The 18,769-nt window shown below is 36.8% G+C and overlaps 1 protein-coding gene across 4 annotated transcripts in view; it reads right to left on the bottom strand.

The window, feature by feature from the left end:
- LOC123647677 (ATP-binding cassette sub-family A member 13-like) overlaps positions 1–18,769 on the bottom strand; it is a 399,770-nt gene that overhangs the window by 92,399 nt on the left and 288,602 nt on the right. For 3 of the 4 annotated variants that reach the window (XM_045565332.1, XM_045565334.1, XM_045565333.1), the window contains exons 46-48: positions 18,368–18,621; positions 14,378–14,570; positions 10,839–10,948 (exon numbers count right to left, since the gene is read on the bottom strand). In XM_045565332.1, coding sequence (XP_045421288.1) covers positions 10,839–10,948; positions 14,378–14,570; positions 18,368–18,621 — 557 coding nt within the window. Of the gene's footprint in view, positions 1–9,402; positions 9,863–10,838; positions 10,949–14,377; positions 14,571–18,367; positions 18,622–18,769 lie in introns of those variants that run through there. The other variant, XM_045565335.1, reaches the window with a different exon arrangement.

Here is an 18,769-nt window from a genome sequence, read left to right as displayed (position 1 = left end):
GAGCTGCCAGCCATCAGTCAACAATTAGCATACAAAAAGACACCACAGCACCTTGGAGATTTTATGGATTTTAGGAGTTGTATGCCTGGAAACAGGGTCAAAGACCAAATATATATATTTCACAGTATCATATCTGGTTTGTTGGTTGCTTTTTTAATGGCGCTTGGGACTTCTCTTTCTTTCTTGTGGCCCTATAACAGGAAAAGTCGGGAAATGGGCAAGAAAATGTTTTATGAGTTGTCTCTCTAAAATCCCCACCCTTTTCTGGGAATTAAAACCTGCATTCCTACCCCAAGGCCGGTAATCAAAGGGACAGAAAAATGTTCTTTGCTGTTTGTTTTCTAGTATCTTAAACCACAGGAGATGGCTCAACAGAATTGTCTGGACAAGGTCACAAGATCATCATCACCAGAGATAAGGTAGACTGAAGCCATCAACTATAGTTAAACAACAATAGCTCAAAGCCACAACATGGGATGGTCACGTAGACCTGAGCCAACCACAGAAAACCCCCCTTTTAAAAAGCCCTGTATTTCTGCTTAAAGTTAGTACGGCAGTCTTTGGGACACTAGTCCACTCACTGCCCTCCTCATTTGCCAGCGAGTGAGTTAATAAATTTCTCTTTCCTTCTCAAACCACTTGTCCTCATTCTTCATTCTCACTGATTTGACCTTGGGGACAAGTAACGAACTTGCAGTAACAGCCTCAGATAAGCACTTATAACATAATTTTGGTTAATTCTTACAGAAGAACGAGGACAAGTGGTTTGAGAAGAAGGAAAGAGACGTTTATTAATTTGCTGGCAAATGAGGAGGTTAGCAGACTCCCATCTTAAAGTACAAACATTCAGCTTCTGAGCAGAAGTACAGAGCTTTTAAATGGGATAGTTTTGATGAATTCCATCTTCAGCTAAGACAATCTCAGGACCTCCACTGGGACAATTCCCTTGAGCCATTCACTGTGGCACAAGGAACAAAGGACACACTCCTGCCCCTCCCAACCCCTGGCCTGAGGCAGGTATGTAGGTTTTAGTTCTCAAAAAGGGTGAGAGGGTTTTGAAGAAACAGAAAACATTTTTACCCTTTTTCAGGCCATTTTCTCTTTTACAATAATAAGAGCATTTTCAAGTTATTCTAGTTTTCTATATTAATTTTTTAAATATAATTTTGAATGATTTTGTAGCAATATTTTATAATTAATCATTAAATATATAGTAATAGAACAATGTCTTCTCAATTTTTGCTATTATAAATAATATTAGAATAAATATATTTTCATTTAAACCTTTATCCAAGTTTTTGTTATCTTCCTGGGCATAAACTCCTAGAAGAAAAATTACTACCTCAAACATTTTTTATGCATATTGCCAAGCTGAAATCCAGTAAAATTAGAGTTATTTATTTTCCAAAGAAAAATATATAACAATGTCCACTTTACTACATTTTCATGAAATGGTGCATTATTTTTTAAATCTTTATAATGATAAAAATACGTATTTTGTTTGTTTTGCATTTTTATATTAGTGATGGCAACTATTTTAAAAATGTTTGTTAGCCATTCATTTTCATATTACATTAAATGCTTGTGTCTTTTTCCAATTTTTGATTGTGGTCTTTTCGTTGTCGCTATACAGAACAACTTTATATATTATGTCAATCATTGCTTCGTCTAATTTGATGCATATTTTAATCTTTAAATTTTAATGTTTTGACTTACAGAAAAAATTCAAATTTCCACATTTAAATATATGTGCACTTTGTATCATAAATTATATATTAATTGAATGTTTAGAAAGAATGTCCTTATTGAATAAACAATGTATATATTTATGTGCTTTATTGCTGGTTTTCTTTGCATAATAGTAAACACCAGTCTCAGGAAAATTTGGAACTTGTTTTCCTTTTTATCACTAATGTAAAATTAGTATTATCTTTTTTCTTTTCTTTTCTATGACATTGATTAAACTATCCAATTAGAAAAGAACTATTTTATTACAAAATCAATATAGTGCATTGAAATAACTCTCAGGGCAATTAGCCATTGTTTACCTATTCTTTTTCAAAAATGTCATGATTAGACTTACTTATTTATTCTTCTATTTAAACTTCAGAATTTCTTTATTAAGCCTCTTCCTACCCTCTGCAATATCAATTAGAATTACATTAAATCTATAAAACTTAGTGAAAAAGAATAATATTAAAACTATTCAGTGTTTCCATCCATCATCGTAGTATATATCTTACTACTTAATCATTCTTATTATTCTAAAAAAAATTATGTAGCTTTTAACATACAGGTTGACCATATTTCTTTCTAAAGTTATTCATAGGCACTTGTAAAGGAAAGTAAAATTCTCAGGACTACCCCCCCAACTCCTTATGCAAAAGGGAAGGTCAAAACTGGAGACTGAGTCACGCTGCACCCCCCATCCCCTTCCAAATGAATAGCTGTTACTAATGTTATACACCAGCCAGATCCCCAGAAAGGCAAAATCCTCAGGCATCTACAAGGACTGCTCCCACAATTACTCATGAAGAAATTCCTTGCTGTCCTCCCAAAAGCAAAGACATACAAATTGCAACTTTGGGTCTGCAGGCTAAGTCTAGCCCCTAAAGTCTGCTCCACTCCATACTCACAATGAATTACAAGTTTATCTTCCCAGGTGCAGAACAGAGATAGAATCAAACATTCTTCTCCCTACCCAGGGACAGCCACATAATTGATGCTTCTTTCACTCCCTTTTTCTCTTCTAACAATCATTTTACCTTATATAAAATACTGGTTGATTTCCTGGGCCTCACAAGAATGTAACCATTTTGCCTCACTGCCCACCTCCCTGCTCCTTTTTCTCTTTGTATACCCTATCCCCCTTAAATACTAAAGTTCCAAAATTTCCCTTCAGAAAAACAGTCACAGATGCTTCTGCGGTTTGTGTTTTTCCAGGAGTGTCCTCAACTTTGGCTTAATAAACCTCTGCTCACTGAGATCACTGCCTTAGTCACTTATTTTGCCTTGCCACACTTTATGTTTTCTTTTTTTTTTTCTCTTTTCTTTTTTTAATTTTTTTTATTTCAGCATATTACGGGGGTACAAATGTTTAGGCTACATATATTGCCTTTGCCCCACCCAAGTCAGAGCTTCAAGTGTGTCCTTCCCTAGATGGTGCCCTTTTTTGAAAAAACTATTGTAATTATGTGTTTTTCTTATTCTATATCATTTCATATATTTATTTTTTTTGGTCTGGTCACCTCGGTTGAAATTATTTCTTACTTGATTTTTGGGGGGTATTTTAAGTAGATGACACAAAAGATAATGTTAGTAGTATAAGTACTCATACTATTTCTTAACTATGTCTTATAGCAGGAACTTAAATTCCAGAATAATGCTAAATAATAAAGATGATAATGTTATTTCTTGTTTCTTGTTTTAATGGGAATTACTCTAGTACTTAAGAAATAAATACAAGAAGTTTTATTTACAATCTTTGTATCAAATACAGTTGTCTTCTTTGTGTTTATAATATTAAATATATTCTCAGTATATAGCATAGTTCTTTAACTATTAGGTAATTAGAGGAAAGAGTTAAGGGCTCTTCATTCAAATATCCTCTCATTCTCTTTCTGGTTTTCCAGCAGAATCTGTTTTGCACATTTTGATGCTATGTCTTTCACATATAGAATTTTTTACCTTCATACAGGAGAGTACATTTTATTAAGTAAAGTGTTTTTGCCTCAAATATGCCTTTTTCTTGAATTATATTTAAAAATGTTAATATATTTATATACTTTTGTTTTTATTTTCCTAATGGCCATTATTTTTATTTTTAAATTCACTGTAATGTGTGTTATGTCTTATAAAAAATATACTTTTTAATCCAGTTTCTGAGTGTTTGATTTTTTAAAGAAAGATAATCCCAATAATATTTATTCTAGAAATATATGCCTGTTCTGGTATTGTCAACTTGCCTTAAATTATATATATATATATATATATATTTTTTTTTTGCTTCTTTTTTATATTTTATGTTCTGTTTCTTATAGACTATGGTTTGGGGGGGTTCTTTAGTAATCTGAGGGTGGGTGGGAAGTACACGTGATTTAGGGTTGAAAAAACTTGGATTCAAATCCTCTACCACCTTCTAGAAGTTTGACTTCTGGTAAGTCACTTAATTTTTTTGAATTTTAGATTTTTGCCAGTAAAATTAAGACAACAACCTCTTCACAAGGTCATTATAATTATCAGATAACATCAAGAATGCAGGCCAGGCGTGGTGGCTCACACCTGTAATCCTAGCATTCTGGGAAGCCCAGGCAGGAGGATTGCTTGAGCTCAGGCATTGGAGACCAGCTTGAGCAAGAGCGAGACCTTGTCTCTACTAAAAATAGAAAAATTAGCCAGGCATTGTGTCACACACCTGTAGTCCCAGCTACTTAGGAGGCTGAGGCAGGAGGATTGCTTGAGCCCAGGAGTTTGAGCTTGCAGTGAGCTACTAGGACGCCACTGCATTCTACCCAGGGTGAGAGAGCAAGACTCTGTCTCAAAAAAAAAGAAAAAAAAAAAAAAAAGAATTCGAAGCTTCAGCCAGACATGGTGGCTCATGCTTTTAATCCCAGAATTCCAGAAGTTCGGGAGGCTGAGGCAAGAGGATAGCTGGAGGCCAGGAGTTCATGATCAACCTGGGCAACATAGTGAGACTCATATCTAAAAAAAAATTAAAAATTCAAAAAAGAATGTAAAGCCCCTAACTTAATGCTTAGAGAATAATAGTCACAGTAAATCATGATGTGTGTGCAGAGGCCACAAACCCCAATAATTTCAAGAACAGTCAAAGTAAACATCTGATGGCACCCACCAATAAGGCAATAGGGATTGACAAACTGGGCATTATATGTCCTGACCAGCAGCAATCCAAATCCAAAATTTAACACTGTGCTTGCCAAATAAAAAAGTGTGTAATTTTTGGCCTGCAGTCTGTCAATTTGTGATGATTGTCATTATCTCAGATGCTTATTACATGCTTTGAACCAAATTATAATGGCCAGTTTGTAAATGAGTTCTTTAGACATACATTATCCTCGAGTTTGAGGATATGCATTCATGGAAATTAGCAAATTAAACAACAAAGAAAGAAAGCACTTTTTTGGATAATATAATCTCAAAGAAGTGATGAAATAAACCTTAATATAATGAATTAGATGTGTTTCAATTAGGTAGCAATAAGTTATGAGCTTCATGGGCAGGAAGGCATATTTCAGTTCCCTAAGTAGTTAAAAATTCCATTGTGCTTTTAATTACCTATTTAATTCCTTGAATACCAAAGTGAAATTAACATTACAAATAATCAAGGTTAAAATATAATTAATGCAAGTGTGATTTAGTTATAATTAAACTAATTACACAGATATGTAGTATAATAAGGAACTTGCAGACCATTATTTGGATGTAAATTTATTCTTCCTTTCAAGAACAGTTATTTGAATTTCATTTTCCAGTTATTTTACAAATGATGAAATGGAATTATAAATGAGAGAGTAAGTCTTTCTCAGATGAAAAAAATAAACGTTATTTTTTTATTCCTTTATAAGGTCTGATTCCTTTGTCCATATGTACTTACAAATAGAGAAGTTGGAGAGAAAAAAGTTTTTTAAAAAACCCACCACAATCAATAAAAATATCTTACTTCTTCTATGATTGCAGGAAAAAAAGCAACAAAATAATACTTGAGAGAAAATCCAATTCCATACAGCATGATTTTCTTTTAGAATAAATAGTATATCAACTGTTTATATGTGTAAGCCTCAAACACTTGCTCAACTAATAAATTAGCTGTATTTTCTGTTCTCAAACACAATTCATTTCTACTGTTGAGTTTTCATCTGTTGACATAGATTAACCAAATTATAACTGCATTCTCTGCCTACAGACTACAATAGTTACAGCACATAGCACTGGGAGCAAGATAGATAAGCTTCCAGGTCTGCAGCTTTCTTCATGTAAGTTAGGAAAAGAAAATATTTCTTATATGACAACTGCATGCCTATTTCTGGACAAGGTGGATTTTATATGGGATATCACTAAACCTTCATTTAAATAACTGAGCTATTCTTATTTCTAGTATGTTGATGAGGAAATAAATAGAGAAGAATGGGAAGAGGAAAGAAAAGGAAAATATTAAGAAGTAAAATGGATAATTGAGCACAAAATAACATAGAACTCAGGAAAATCAGCAATAAAAAAATCAAACAACCCTATCAAAAAGTGGGCAAAGGACATGAATAGAAATTTTTCAAAAGAACATAGAAGAATGGCCAACAAATATATGAAAAAATGCTCAGCATCTCTAATCATCAGGGAAATGCAAATCAAAACCACAATGAGATATCACCTAACTCCAGTGAGAATGGCCTTTATCAAAAAGTCCCATAACAATAAATGTTGGCTTGGATGCAGAGAGACAGGAACACTCATAAACTGCTGGTGGGACTGCAAACTAGTGCAACCTCTATGGAAAGCAATATGGAGATACCTTAAACAGATTCAAGCATACCTACCATTTGATCCAGCAATCCCATTATTGGGCATCTACCCTAAAGAACAAAAGTTATTCTATAAAAAAGACATCTTCACCCAAATGTTTATAGCAGCACAATTCACAACTGCAAAGATGTGGAAACAACCCAAGTACCCATCAATACATGAGTGGATTAAAAAAATGTGGTATATGTATACCATGGAATATTACTCAGCTATAAGAAATAATGGTGATATAGAATCTCTTATGTTCTCCTGGGGAGAGTTGGAACCCATTCTACTAAGTGAAGTATCCCAAGAATGGAAAAATAAGCACCACATGTACTCACCAGCAAATTGGTTTCCCTGATCATCACCTAAGAGCACATTTGGGAATAACACTAATCGGGTGTCAGGCAGATGTTGGGGGGGATGGGTGTATACCTACATAATGAGTGTGATGTGCACTGTCTGGGGAATGGACACACTTGAAGCTCTGACTGGAGGGGGGTGGGCGGGGCAAGGGTAATATACGTAACGTAAACTTTTGTACCCCCATAATATGCTGAAATAAAAAAAAAAAGAATGACATCTGAATTATATAAACAGACAAACAAAACCTAATTTGTCACTTTCTGAGGCTGGCTGGAAACTATTATCAGGACAATTGGGTAAATAAAAAGAAAAGAGTTAGCATTCTATCTCTCCTTTCCTGTATGAACTGTACCTCTGGGTAAACAAAAGATAGTAAAAGCGTCTCCTTATAAAATTATTCTAGTTAGCAAATGAAAACAGAAAGATACTAGTTAAATATCACCATTTTGCAATGGACTAATGCACCTAAGCGTTAAACATCAAAACTGCTAACATCAAAAAAAAGAGATAGTAAAGACCAGATTATGATGCATCTCTTGATGAAAGAGAACAACATCATCTCTTGCTTAGTCAGCCTGAGCCTGACTAAACCTCTGGATCCAGATGAAATTACAAGAAATAAAAAGGACAGAGAAATATGTTAAACTTCATCATTAGCATGAAGTCAGCAAAGTCTGTAGGCAACTCTCTAAGTCCAAAGGCCCAGGTTCTTCAACAAAGAGATTAGAAAGAAATGAAAAGGATGGATGGGGCCTGTAGATTGAGAAGCTTAAAGATCACATCAAGTTTTTACAGGTGAGCAAGATTAAACGATGATGTCTAGGAACACATTCTTGAGTCACAGAACCATTAAGAATCATTTGGATGGAAGGAGTTGAGGCTGGGATGGAGCACATGGAGGGGTTTACAGGTCAGCTGTCAAAGTTCTATCTCTTGTCCTGAGTTTTGTTTACAATAGTGCTTGATTTATAATAATACACTAAGCTATAGTTTAGAAAAATGAGAATAGGAGTTACCCTTGATGGGAAAAGTGATTTACTGGGTGCTGGTCTTGTTCTGTTTCTTGAGGTAAGTACTGATTATACAAAAATATTCATTTTATGAAAATTCATTGAGATGTTCTTTTCCATATGTAAATTATACTTCAAAAACATCTTTAAAGAGATTTTTTAATAAAAATATTTAAGCAAGAAATAAGATTTTGAATATCTGAAAATATTCTTCCACGTTAAGTTTTTAGAAAAAGAGATTAAATCAAAATCATATATGTCATTTAGAGAATAACAATAATATCACATTATATTTTTAAGATCAAGGTAAAGCTATACAAAGAGGCATATTTATAGCCTTAATGATTTGATTATTTTAACAAAAAACTTAAAAATCACTTAAATCAGAAAGTTAGAAATAAAACAACAATGGAAAACTTTCTTTTATTTCAAAAAAAAAGAAACTCGTTTATAGAAAGAATTAAAATCCAAATAAAATTTTAAGAAATATGCAATGGAAATAAGATCATCAACCAAACTGGAGGATCCCATTGAAAAATCTGAAAATTGATAATTTATGCTATATTAATATAATTTATCCCATCAATGGATCAGCAAAAAAAAAAAAAAATTAGAAGAAATAAAACAGCCTGAACTTTTGTACCCCCATGATGATAAGCTGAAATAAAAAAAAAAAATTTGAACAATAAAAAAAAAAAAGAAATAAAACTAGATTGAGAAAAGCATGGGGGAGGGGTTAATAAACATGACGAAATTTGATAAATTTAAAAACTAAAAAAATTGAATTGCTACAGAAATTCAGTATTTCATTCTTTTCAAAATAAAATAGTCAAAGGCTGAAAATATAAAGATAATTTTATATAATAAAGCACAAACATACAGATATAGAAATAGAAAGAAATAAATTTTAGGAGAATAATAGTTATAACCCTATGTAAGTAATGTAGAATTTTAGTTAAATTAATGAGTTTCTAAGGAAATATAGTCGAAATTCCAAAATAAAAAATAAGAATACTTTAATGGCAAAAATTGAGAATGAATTTTTCAACAGACTAATTTTTCTTATGAATCACAAATGTAAAATGATACCTAGAATATTAGCATATAAAATTTAACAAATAAGAAAACCTATAAGAAAAATAAATTTTACTTTTATCAACAATTTTTTATTTATAACATAAATTATGTCAAAAGAAAAAGAACTGTAAAATATGTGTATGTCTATAAATCCTAAAATGATAAATTTACCACATTCTTTGTAAGAAATTTAAATAAAATTACAAAATAATTCTTAGATGACAAGTAATATATTACTTTCAACCCATCATATTTAATAAGTAGAAATATTGCAACTAAATGAGAAATAAGATGCATTGCCATTTAACATTATTTTAACATTATTTTAGTTCAGGGAAAGCACTAAGGATAATTAGAATTAGAGATATTACTATAGAGAAAAAATAAAATATTTTATTAACTATTGATAAGAACATCCTGTTCTAACAGAATAAAGGTCATTTAAAATACTTTAAAAATAAATTCTATTTATATCAGTAAGTGAAAGATTTGCAAAGTTTGTATGAGTGAAAGACAGTATTGTAAAATGTTAGTTATTTTCCAAATTAATCTCTAAATGCAACATAAAGTCAATTAAAATTCCAATGGAGAATTGCAGCAACAATGTTTTAAATTATTGCCTCTACATCCCAAAAAATGATTAATGGATTTTTACGTGCTTTATTCATTGCTACAAAGCGAGTGTCTAGAACAGATAACCATCCATAAAAATAAACATCTCTGTAGATCATAAACTGCACAGAAATCTAGAGATAGGGTTCAACCCAGTAGCTCCTGGGTGCTGGGTTTGTGTTACATAAGGGCAGCTTTGGATTTGGCTATCCACCGGGTTACAACGAGTTTGCTCTGGTAGGAAAAAAGATAGATGCCTCAGGCCTTCTAACGCAGTTCTGAAAACAGAATGGGACAAGAGGACACCCACGTTAGGAGGCACAGGAGTGCCTTGTGGAGAAGGAGTGGCTAGAAAAGAGCTGTCATAACAAAAGTGTAGGATTTTAGTTTGTGACATTGAGCCCAGTTTGCTGTTGGCAAACGTGCTAGAACAAGAATCAAGTAGCAAATCCAGCTGAGAGATTTAGAGCAGGGAAGCTCTAGAAGAGAGAAAAATCACTAACATCAGTCCTGATGGGAGCAGGGGAGGAGAAGACACGCTGCCACAGTCGCGCACAAAGGGGCCCGAAGGCTCCAGCCACGGAAGAACTGTTTGTTATCAAGCAGGCAGTTTTGGAAAGAGCTCCAGAATCGGGTACCACGTGAAATGGGAGTGAAAGGGCCTGGTGGAGAGAGACCTGCAGGAAGAGCACCCTGCCTGCGTGTGGCCCACAGAGCCTGCAGGGGACATCTGGCCTCCGGCAGCCTCCAGTGCGCAGGGTGCCCAGTGACCTCCTCTGTGTGCAGAGCAAGGGGAACACATGCCTTCCCCACCCCCTCAGACACCACCCTCTGGGTTTGTAATGAGTTTCCTGCCCAACCAGAAGCAGTCACGAGCCCCTGAAAGAAGAAGCCTGGGTGGCAAAAAGAAGAAAATCACAGGCCCCTTCTGGCCACTTTAACTGGTGGGAACATCTGAAGCTTTATCTAAATAAGAATTAAGAAAAACCAGCCCCTGGCCATCAGACCCGTCCCCAGGCCTGGCAGCTGCTGGTGACACAACCCCCTCCACCCTTCCCTCTGGCTGAAGTGCGAGCTCGGCTTCTCGTACTTGGAATCTCTTTTTCTCCTTCAGAGAATAGGTAATTGGAAGGTAAATTTGGAGGAAAATTATGTTTTCAAACTTTATTCCACAAGATGGAGGGGATGCTGGGGGGTGTCTGGACTTGATCATTGTCTCCTCTGGCAGCAAGAAGGATGAAAGCGGGATCTTACCCCGAGAGCGTCCTGACGACAGCGTGTCCCCACGTGGGAGGCACTTCCCCACTCAGCATCTTGAAGGTCGTGCTCTTCCCGGCCCCATTCACCCCGAGAAGCCCAAAGCACTAAGTGGAAATACAGTTAAATAAAACAAGTTAAATAAAATCAAAATTATATCAGAAGCTTTTGGCAGATTTTGAGTTGACATTGGGTTTTGATATCTGTAGATTTTAAAATCACACTATTGTATAAAGCACTTTATATTAATAGATTACAAAGTCTTTTCAAAATCATCATGACGTTTGGGTGGTATAAAAATTTCAGCATTAATTTCGGACAAGTAACTTAATGTACAAAAAATTCAAGAGCATGAGAAGTAAATGCCAACTACCCTAAATTATGCAGAGATAATATAATATTCTTTGGAAGTCACATCATCATAATAATTGTTATCCTCCTGATTTCATTTCTGTATATTTTAGAGTACTTTCTAACACTATTCCATCTTCCATTTTCCCTGCACTCCACTATGTGTGTGTGTGTGTGTATCACTCACAATTTTCTTGTATACCATCTTTTTCCATATAAGAGACTGTAAATTCACCCCTAACTCAGACTCTAGGCTAATCCTGATATTAATTAAAAAGATGACCTCTAGTTCTATACTCTGACACTCAGCATCATGTCAACATATTTTTTCACCCAATTCTGCCTTATAGTTCATGTGAAAAATAGCTTTCTTGCTCATTTTTCTGGACTTTGTCTCTGCATTGTACCTCAGTGGATACTTTGCCTGGGACTCCACCTTGCAGACTGTCTCTCTCATTCTTGGCAATCCCCTTCCAAGACAGCTGTTTACTGATGACAGAGCGATGCTACTTACTGACACAAACTGGCTTCCTGGCTCCTTAAACCTTGGAGAGTGACTGCTTCTGGATTTCCTGTCACCAGGCCTTACCTACCACATAATGCTCTCTATACCTCGGATTTCACTGCTTCCCTGAATTGCCACCTACTTCAATTGCCACATTTCTCCCAATTCCCTGGGATCTCTCCCACCGTCTGAAATATGTGCCCATCTTGGTCCAGGCCTGCCCTGTCCCATGTCACTGCTGTCAGACAGCCCATAGCTGAGCTGGGTGTCCCAGGGTATACTGCCATCAGCCTATCCACACTATGTCTATGTTTTAAAGCTCAGATATACACCCAGCTCTTTAATAAAGCTCTCCCCACACACCCTGTCATTCCACTCCTCTTCCCTCCCTGCGCAGTCACACTCTGGACTTCCGGCACTGAAGACAATACTACTCACATGCCTTTCAGTGCTGTCCTGCCTTCGGACGACAATGCTCATGTTGTCATGTAACACTGTATATGCTTATGATATTTTGTTTCCTACCCAATTAATTCCCACAGGGAGAGGGACACATAGTCATGCACCACATAATGACATTTGACGATGATACACTGCATGTATGACGGTGGTCCGTAAGATTATGATCCAGTAGTTTTCTATACTTTTTCTATGTTTAGATACATAAATACTTACCTTTGTGTTACAGTTGCCTGCAGTATTCAGTACGATAACACGCTGTACAGGTTTGGCCCTCAGGAACAATAGGCTATACCAGATAGCCTACGTATAGCTATACCTATATCATCTGGGATTGTGAACTATATGATGTTTGCACAGTGAAGAACTAGTCCAGCAATGCATTTCTCAGAACCTATCCTCGTTGTTAATCAGCTCATGACTGTATCTTAGGCATCTCTATATTTTCCACAAGCTCTTGCTTAGCACTTTCCATCTAGGTAATAAACTGTGATACTAGTAAGAGCTTAGAGAATAGGACCCAGGTTTAAATGGCATCGTGGATCATTTCAGATACCTGGAGCATCATTCTTTTAAAGTTTTCCATGTTTTCGTCTTACCTCTATTGGAGCTTAGAAATGATACTCCAAAAATGAAAGTCTCAGAAGCAGCCTCTGAAGCAAAAGCTTCCCTCTGACTTCTACTCTCCTGTCTCTCAGTCCCATTCTCTCCTGAGTCTACCCATAGAAACTAGAATCCATCTTCCCCACGGTGGGTCAAGGAAATCAGAACCCCCTTTCCCCAAAGCCAGCCATAAAACCTAAAAATATTATTCTTAACTCCTAACACTTCACCGACTCTTCTGTGTAAAACCTGCCCCTAACAAAATTATCTGACCTACCTTGTTTGATTGTAGGACATGGCACCCCCATCGCAGAGAGGGCCCTGCCCCACACTCAGAAGGAAGGACTGCTGTTCAGAGAGGCCAAGAAGCATCTAGACAGACAGGCCTTGCTGGGTTGCCCCACTCAGTCTACCAGGATTAGATCATACCCTTTTGACCCAATCATATTTCTACACGGCTATCCATACCTTGTTGAACCTAAGCATAAAAATCAACAGTTTCCCTGTATCTTTGGGTCTGTATTCTGAAGGCTCTCATGGCATGTGAAACTATGATCAAACAGACTGTACGCCTTCTTCCTATTAATCTCCCCTTTGTCAGTGATTCTCAGCAAACCTGCAGAAGGCAAAGGAGAAGTTTCCCCTCAGCACCTACATCCCCCTTTGCATAAAACTACCATGGAGAGGTAGTGGAAAAACTAATGTGGATTTTCAAAGCAAAGGTAAAAACAGATAGTTCAACGTGATGGGTAAGATTGCACAGCCAGTCTTAGAGCCACAGCAAACAACAACTACACAAAAATCCTCGTTAACATTTTGTTCTATTCTACCAGAAACCATAGCCCAGGGAGTAAGGATAGTCCTGAATTACTTCAGTTTGGTCTCTTGGCTTCTCTTTGGCTCAGAATGCTCATATCCGAAACTCCTGTTCTCAGCTCACAAGCGGAACATGGATACCAATTGGATAACAATATGACCTACTTTGAATTTCTCAGGAGCTTGGAACAACATGAATGCAAGGTATCCTGTTATTTTTAACAGTGAATTAAAGGTAATCATTTGCAGAACTGATTTCCCTTTATGCATTGAACACAAATCAGGAACAGTTTATATGGCTTCTGTCAGTTCTGATTGAACATTGTTGCTAGATTTAATGCCATATCCATGAAAAAATCTCTGAGCTGTTGCCATATCGTGTGGGTGTTCTTTACCTGTCCAGAGCAGCCTTTCATCAGATTGGCTTAACTGGACATTTAAAGAGTACTGAAGGCCAAGTAAAAGATGAAAGTAGTTTCCTTAATTAATTGGATTCATAAAATATTTGCACTCAAGAAAAAGTCATCTCATAGCCCAAACAATAATTAAAATTCCCCAATCACATGAAATTTTAAAAATTATGAAACAAAATAAACTCAATCAATCAATCAGCAAAGTTTTCACTGTGGAAAGAGCCAACAGGCCCTCTATTAAGGTTCTGTTTCTACATATTTTGTAGAAATTCCTGAAAGTTGGAGACTGTTTTGACTCCAATTTCAGATATTCTAAGAATAACACAAGCAGATCAGCAATTAGAGTTACATAGGTTCACAAGAGAGGGTAAAAATAGAAGCTTCATTACCTCTCTTTTTGGTATGCCCAGACTAATATCTTGCACAGCAGTGATCTTCTGGAAAAAGCTTTGATAACTTTTACTAAGGTTGTACAGCACAAGAATGTCTCCACTGGTTCTTCCTTCAAACACTCTTACTCTCTCTTTTTCAACGTCTCTATCTTTAGAAGATTTGACTGTGCCTTGGAGGGCAGAGCGATGCCTGGAAAGAAAAAGTCAGAGTTAACTCACACCTGGGAAATTATACTGGAATAGCCTACGAGAGAGAGAGAAAGGTCAGAGATCTGTAAAAACAGAGGAAACGCCCTCAGCCCTCTTAGTACCAGTTGTGTCCAGTGCACCCGAGTCCTGTCATCCTTACTACTGATTGCAAGCAAGAGTCGATTTTTGTTTTCTAACAGAAAGAAAATATACACGTTCCTAAAAGATACTGAAATGGATTGACATTAAACTAGAGCTAGTTTTTAATTTTATGAATAATAAAGTCATGCCAGACTTTTGTGCTAAATGTAAAAAGAATTTATCACAAAATTATTACAAGGCATCAACTTGTCCAAGTGCTTTGAGTAAACAGGTCATTTAATAAAGTAGATTGTATATAAAAGTAGCCAAACATTATAAATTTATAGTATATGTTAAATCATATAAAAGTAGTGTATAGCCAGTACTTTGCACAACACTTCACAAAAAGTATTCAATAACTATTTGTCCAATGAATACAAATTTAATTTTCAACTCTAACTTATTTATTCTAAATCTAAGCTGCTCACTTTTCAATCTTCTTTATGATTTTCAATCTGATGCATTTTAACTTTCACGTAAATTTTAATTTCCCCTGTCAAATGTAATATGCCAACATTTTAATGATTATATTTAATCATTTAAAATATATTTAATGATTATATTCCAATGATAACACAGACTGCTGAGTTAGGATTATAACCAACATCAATTACCTGGTTTTGACAGGGTAATACTGCTGTGTAATATATTATCACATTATCATTGGGAGAAGCTGTGTGCAAAAGGTACATAGGAATTTTTTGTAATAATTTTGCAACTTCTCGTGATTCTTAAACTATTACAAAATGAAAATGGTATTAAAAATAAAATATCTACTGGCAGCCCCCAGTATCTCCAGCAACTTTCCCTGTACCGCTTTTGTACACCTGAAATCACCATTTGACAAACAAATTTATTCCACACATGACATATAGCCAGACACTGAGGAGCTGTACTACATGACATCATTTATATGACACTCAAAAGCATAAAAAAGGAATCAGTGGAGACAAAAAGAACTGCAGTTACCTTACAGGGTGGATACTGACTGGAATAGGGTCCCCAGGGGCCAGCTGAGGTGTCGGCAGCATTCAATTTATTAATGAGAGGGGTTACATGAATGTGTTCAGTTTGCTAAAATTCATTGAATCTTACACTTTTCTGCACTAATGTCGTTTCCCTTTCCCAGATGACGGTGTGGTTCTTGACCATCCTTTATTCCCACCTGCCTCCCAGATCCCTCCCCACGGCTCCCCAGGCCAGCGGTCCTCCTCCTCTCCTCATGGGAATTGCCCAGCGGGCTTTATAAATAGCTCCTGGTCTCATCCCAGAGCTGCTTAGCACAGGGTTCTAGGGAGGGGCCAGGTGTGTGCCTTCATCTCAATCTCCTCAAGTCATTCTAGTGTGAGTGGGACAAGTGACCGAGGCTACTGCTGGTCCGTCCCCTCACAACAATCCAGTGTCCTAATACATTCCTCTAACTGTGCCCAGAAAGTGCCACTTAGTCATTTTCCAAATGATAGTCACAAAAAGTGATGTCTGCGCTAAAGAGGAAGAATCCAGATGGGCCCGAGGTTGCAGCAGAGCTCTCTAGATATCCAACATGTCTAATATCTGCACCGTGTGGCTGTTCCAACACAGCCAGCATTCAGGGTCCAGAGAGCAAAGGGCAGCTCCAGACAGGAACTGGAACAGGCAAGAACTAGGGCTCAGGTGCTAACGGAGACCTGGCTTCTTAGCAGAAAGCCAGTGCCAGCAGCAGGACGGCAGGACTGCAGGACAGGGGCCAGCACAGGCTGGTGAAGGACAGCAATGGAGTGGGCTCACTAGCACTTGGAGCTGGTCTTGCAGCAGATGCCGGTGACAGGCCCTGCTCAGGAAGGGGGGGCAGGATCTCTCCATCCCCAGACACAGAGGGCAGGGTCTTCCTACTCTCTTCTAAGATGCAACTGTGGCAAGTATAATTTTCCTGCATGAAGGAACTTATAGTCAAGCAGAGATGATTAATATAAATAAATATTATAAAACAGTATGAATGTGTCCTAATAAAGAAAGAGGATGTAATGGAAACACTGAGACTGCATCAGATCAGCGCAGGAGGCAGGGTGGGGACAGAAAGAGGTGATGGATGTTGAGAAGTCAGTGGAACAGAAGAGACCCGGGGCAAATGTTCTCTGCAGGGCTGGGAGAAGGACCACAGACAGCTCCACTGAGCAGGAGGCACCCGACTTGCGGGGAGCCTTGCTAAGAACCTTGGACTTGACCTTTAAACAACGATTAGTGACCTGGTTGGATCTGTACTTAAAAAGTAAATTAACTAGGTCACACAGGCATTGTGACAATGGTCCATAAAAGAGTAGTAGGCAACTGGTGTCTAAATTAGCTTAAATTTCCATGCTCTGTAACCTTCACATAGACCAAAAAAAAAAAAAAAAACCAACAACAAAAATTAACTTTTTACTATGGATAACAAAGACATTATTCTAAAATATGGTTCAACTTGTACTCACACTCTACAAAATAAAGGTAATACAGAAAGTCTTCTCTTTAAGGAAATATCTTTTGATACTACGGGAGAATGGAGCAACCTAAAATCTTCCAGAAGGAATTGTACATTATAGGTTTTAAAATAGATTGCATTAGTAAGGGGCATCAGAGAACCAATTATGTTTGAAAGGCACTCAGAATTCGGCTCCAAATTCGGTCGGCTATTGGAAATCTGCAGATTCCAAAGTGGCTGTGGACTGTGGTCAATTCAAAAGAGCATTTGGATTTGCATTCAAAATGATTCTCTACTTTAGCAGCTTAATGGGGTTAGGTAAGGCAATGTGTTGTCAAATGACTGAAAGGAAAATAATTTATGATGGGATCACCATAAAATATTAATAATGTGTCTTTATAATATCTAATAGGTTCTCCAATGACATGGTCTCGATTAGTAATTTCTCTATAAAGGATACTTCCCTTAAGTAGACATCAGAGGGAAATATACAACACTTGGAAAGAGCAGGGCAATAGATTACGGATTAAGCCACTTGGGTCATGGAGGGGAAACACACGATTTTGGACCCTACACAAGAAAGCACATTTCTCCCTCACGTATGTCAAATGAGTTATCTGACAATATTTCACACATCCTTGCAAAGCCACCTAAATCCTATTTAGGGTACTGGGGGTGCGTGTGTATGTGTGTGTGTATACAGGCCACATCATGTATCCACATGTCTACATGTACCCTGGTGTTACTGACTTTCATCCACACCTAACAAACATGAGAACATAACAGCAAGAAGCAACAGGATCTGGCAGAGGGCATGTCATTATCTGCACTGAAGTTTCCTACCTTCCTGCTGCCAGGAGTTATTGGCATTTAGTCATAAAAATAAGTTATTTTATGGTATCAACCAAATTCACTTTGGGTGCTACAGAGTAAGAGGGAAATTGACCAATTTCAAAGTGAAAAATACACTGAGACAATTACATAACTGGAAAGATTATGTAACAGGTTGGTACCTTATCTTTTGAAATTCTCCTTCCTAGTGTTGGTGACTTAACGCCAATCAAAATTAAGGATAATAATAATATCTTAACTCATTAGAATCATGTAGAACCTGGATCAGATGCATTTCTGAACTTGCAGGCTCCAGGATGGATTTTTCTCTCCCTCTCTTTCTTCTAGAGCCAGTGCTATTCAAGGAGGAGCCCTTCAAAACACACCTTGACCACTGCAGAAGATCCCAGTGCAGCAGAATCCTCAAAAGGAGAAGAACTGTGCCCTGAAAGGCCAATTCTACGAAGATCCAGCCCAGGAACTTCATCTCAAAGGGACTCACGTAGGAATCAATGCCGAAGTTGTGTGTCAGGTCGTATTTGATCTGATTATAACAGAGTTCTATCAGTCCTTGGCCCAGGCAGAATTGAGGAAAAATAGTAAATGCCCACTTGAGGACACCATAGATGTTCTGTAAATTCTGTACAGTGAAAGAAAGAAAAAAACTCAAAATTAAAAGCTATTTCTCCTTTTGTGACATATACCAATTACTTCTTTTTCTCCTTGATTAGTCCTGTGTTCCAGGTCCTCTATGCTCCAACTATTCAATGACAGCTATCAAACCAAAG

The sequence above is a fragment of the Lemur catta genome, chromosome 11, assembly GCF_020740605.2.
Source record: "Lemur catta isolate mLemCat1 chromosome 11, mLemCat1.pri, whole genome shotgun sequence".
Lineage (NCBI taxonomy): Eukaryota > Metazoa > Chordata > Mammalia > Primates > Lemuridae > Lemur > Lemur catta.
Note: the sequence above shows the minus strand (reverse complement) of the source record. Positions and strands in the feature narration are given on the sequence as shown.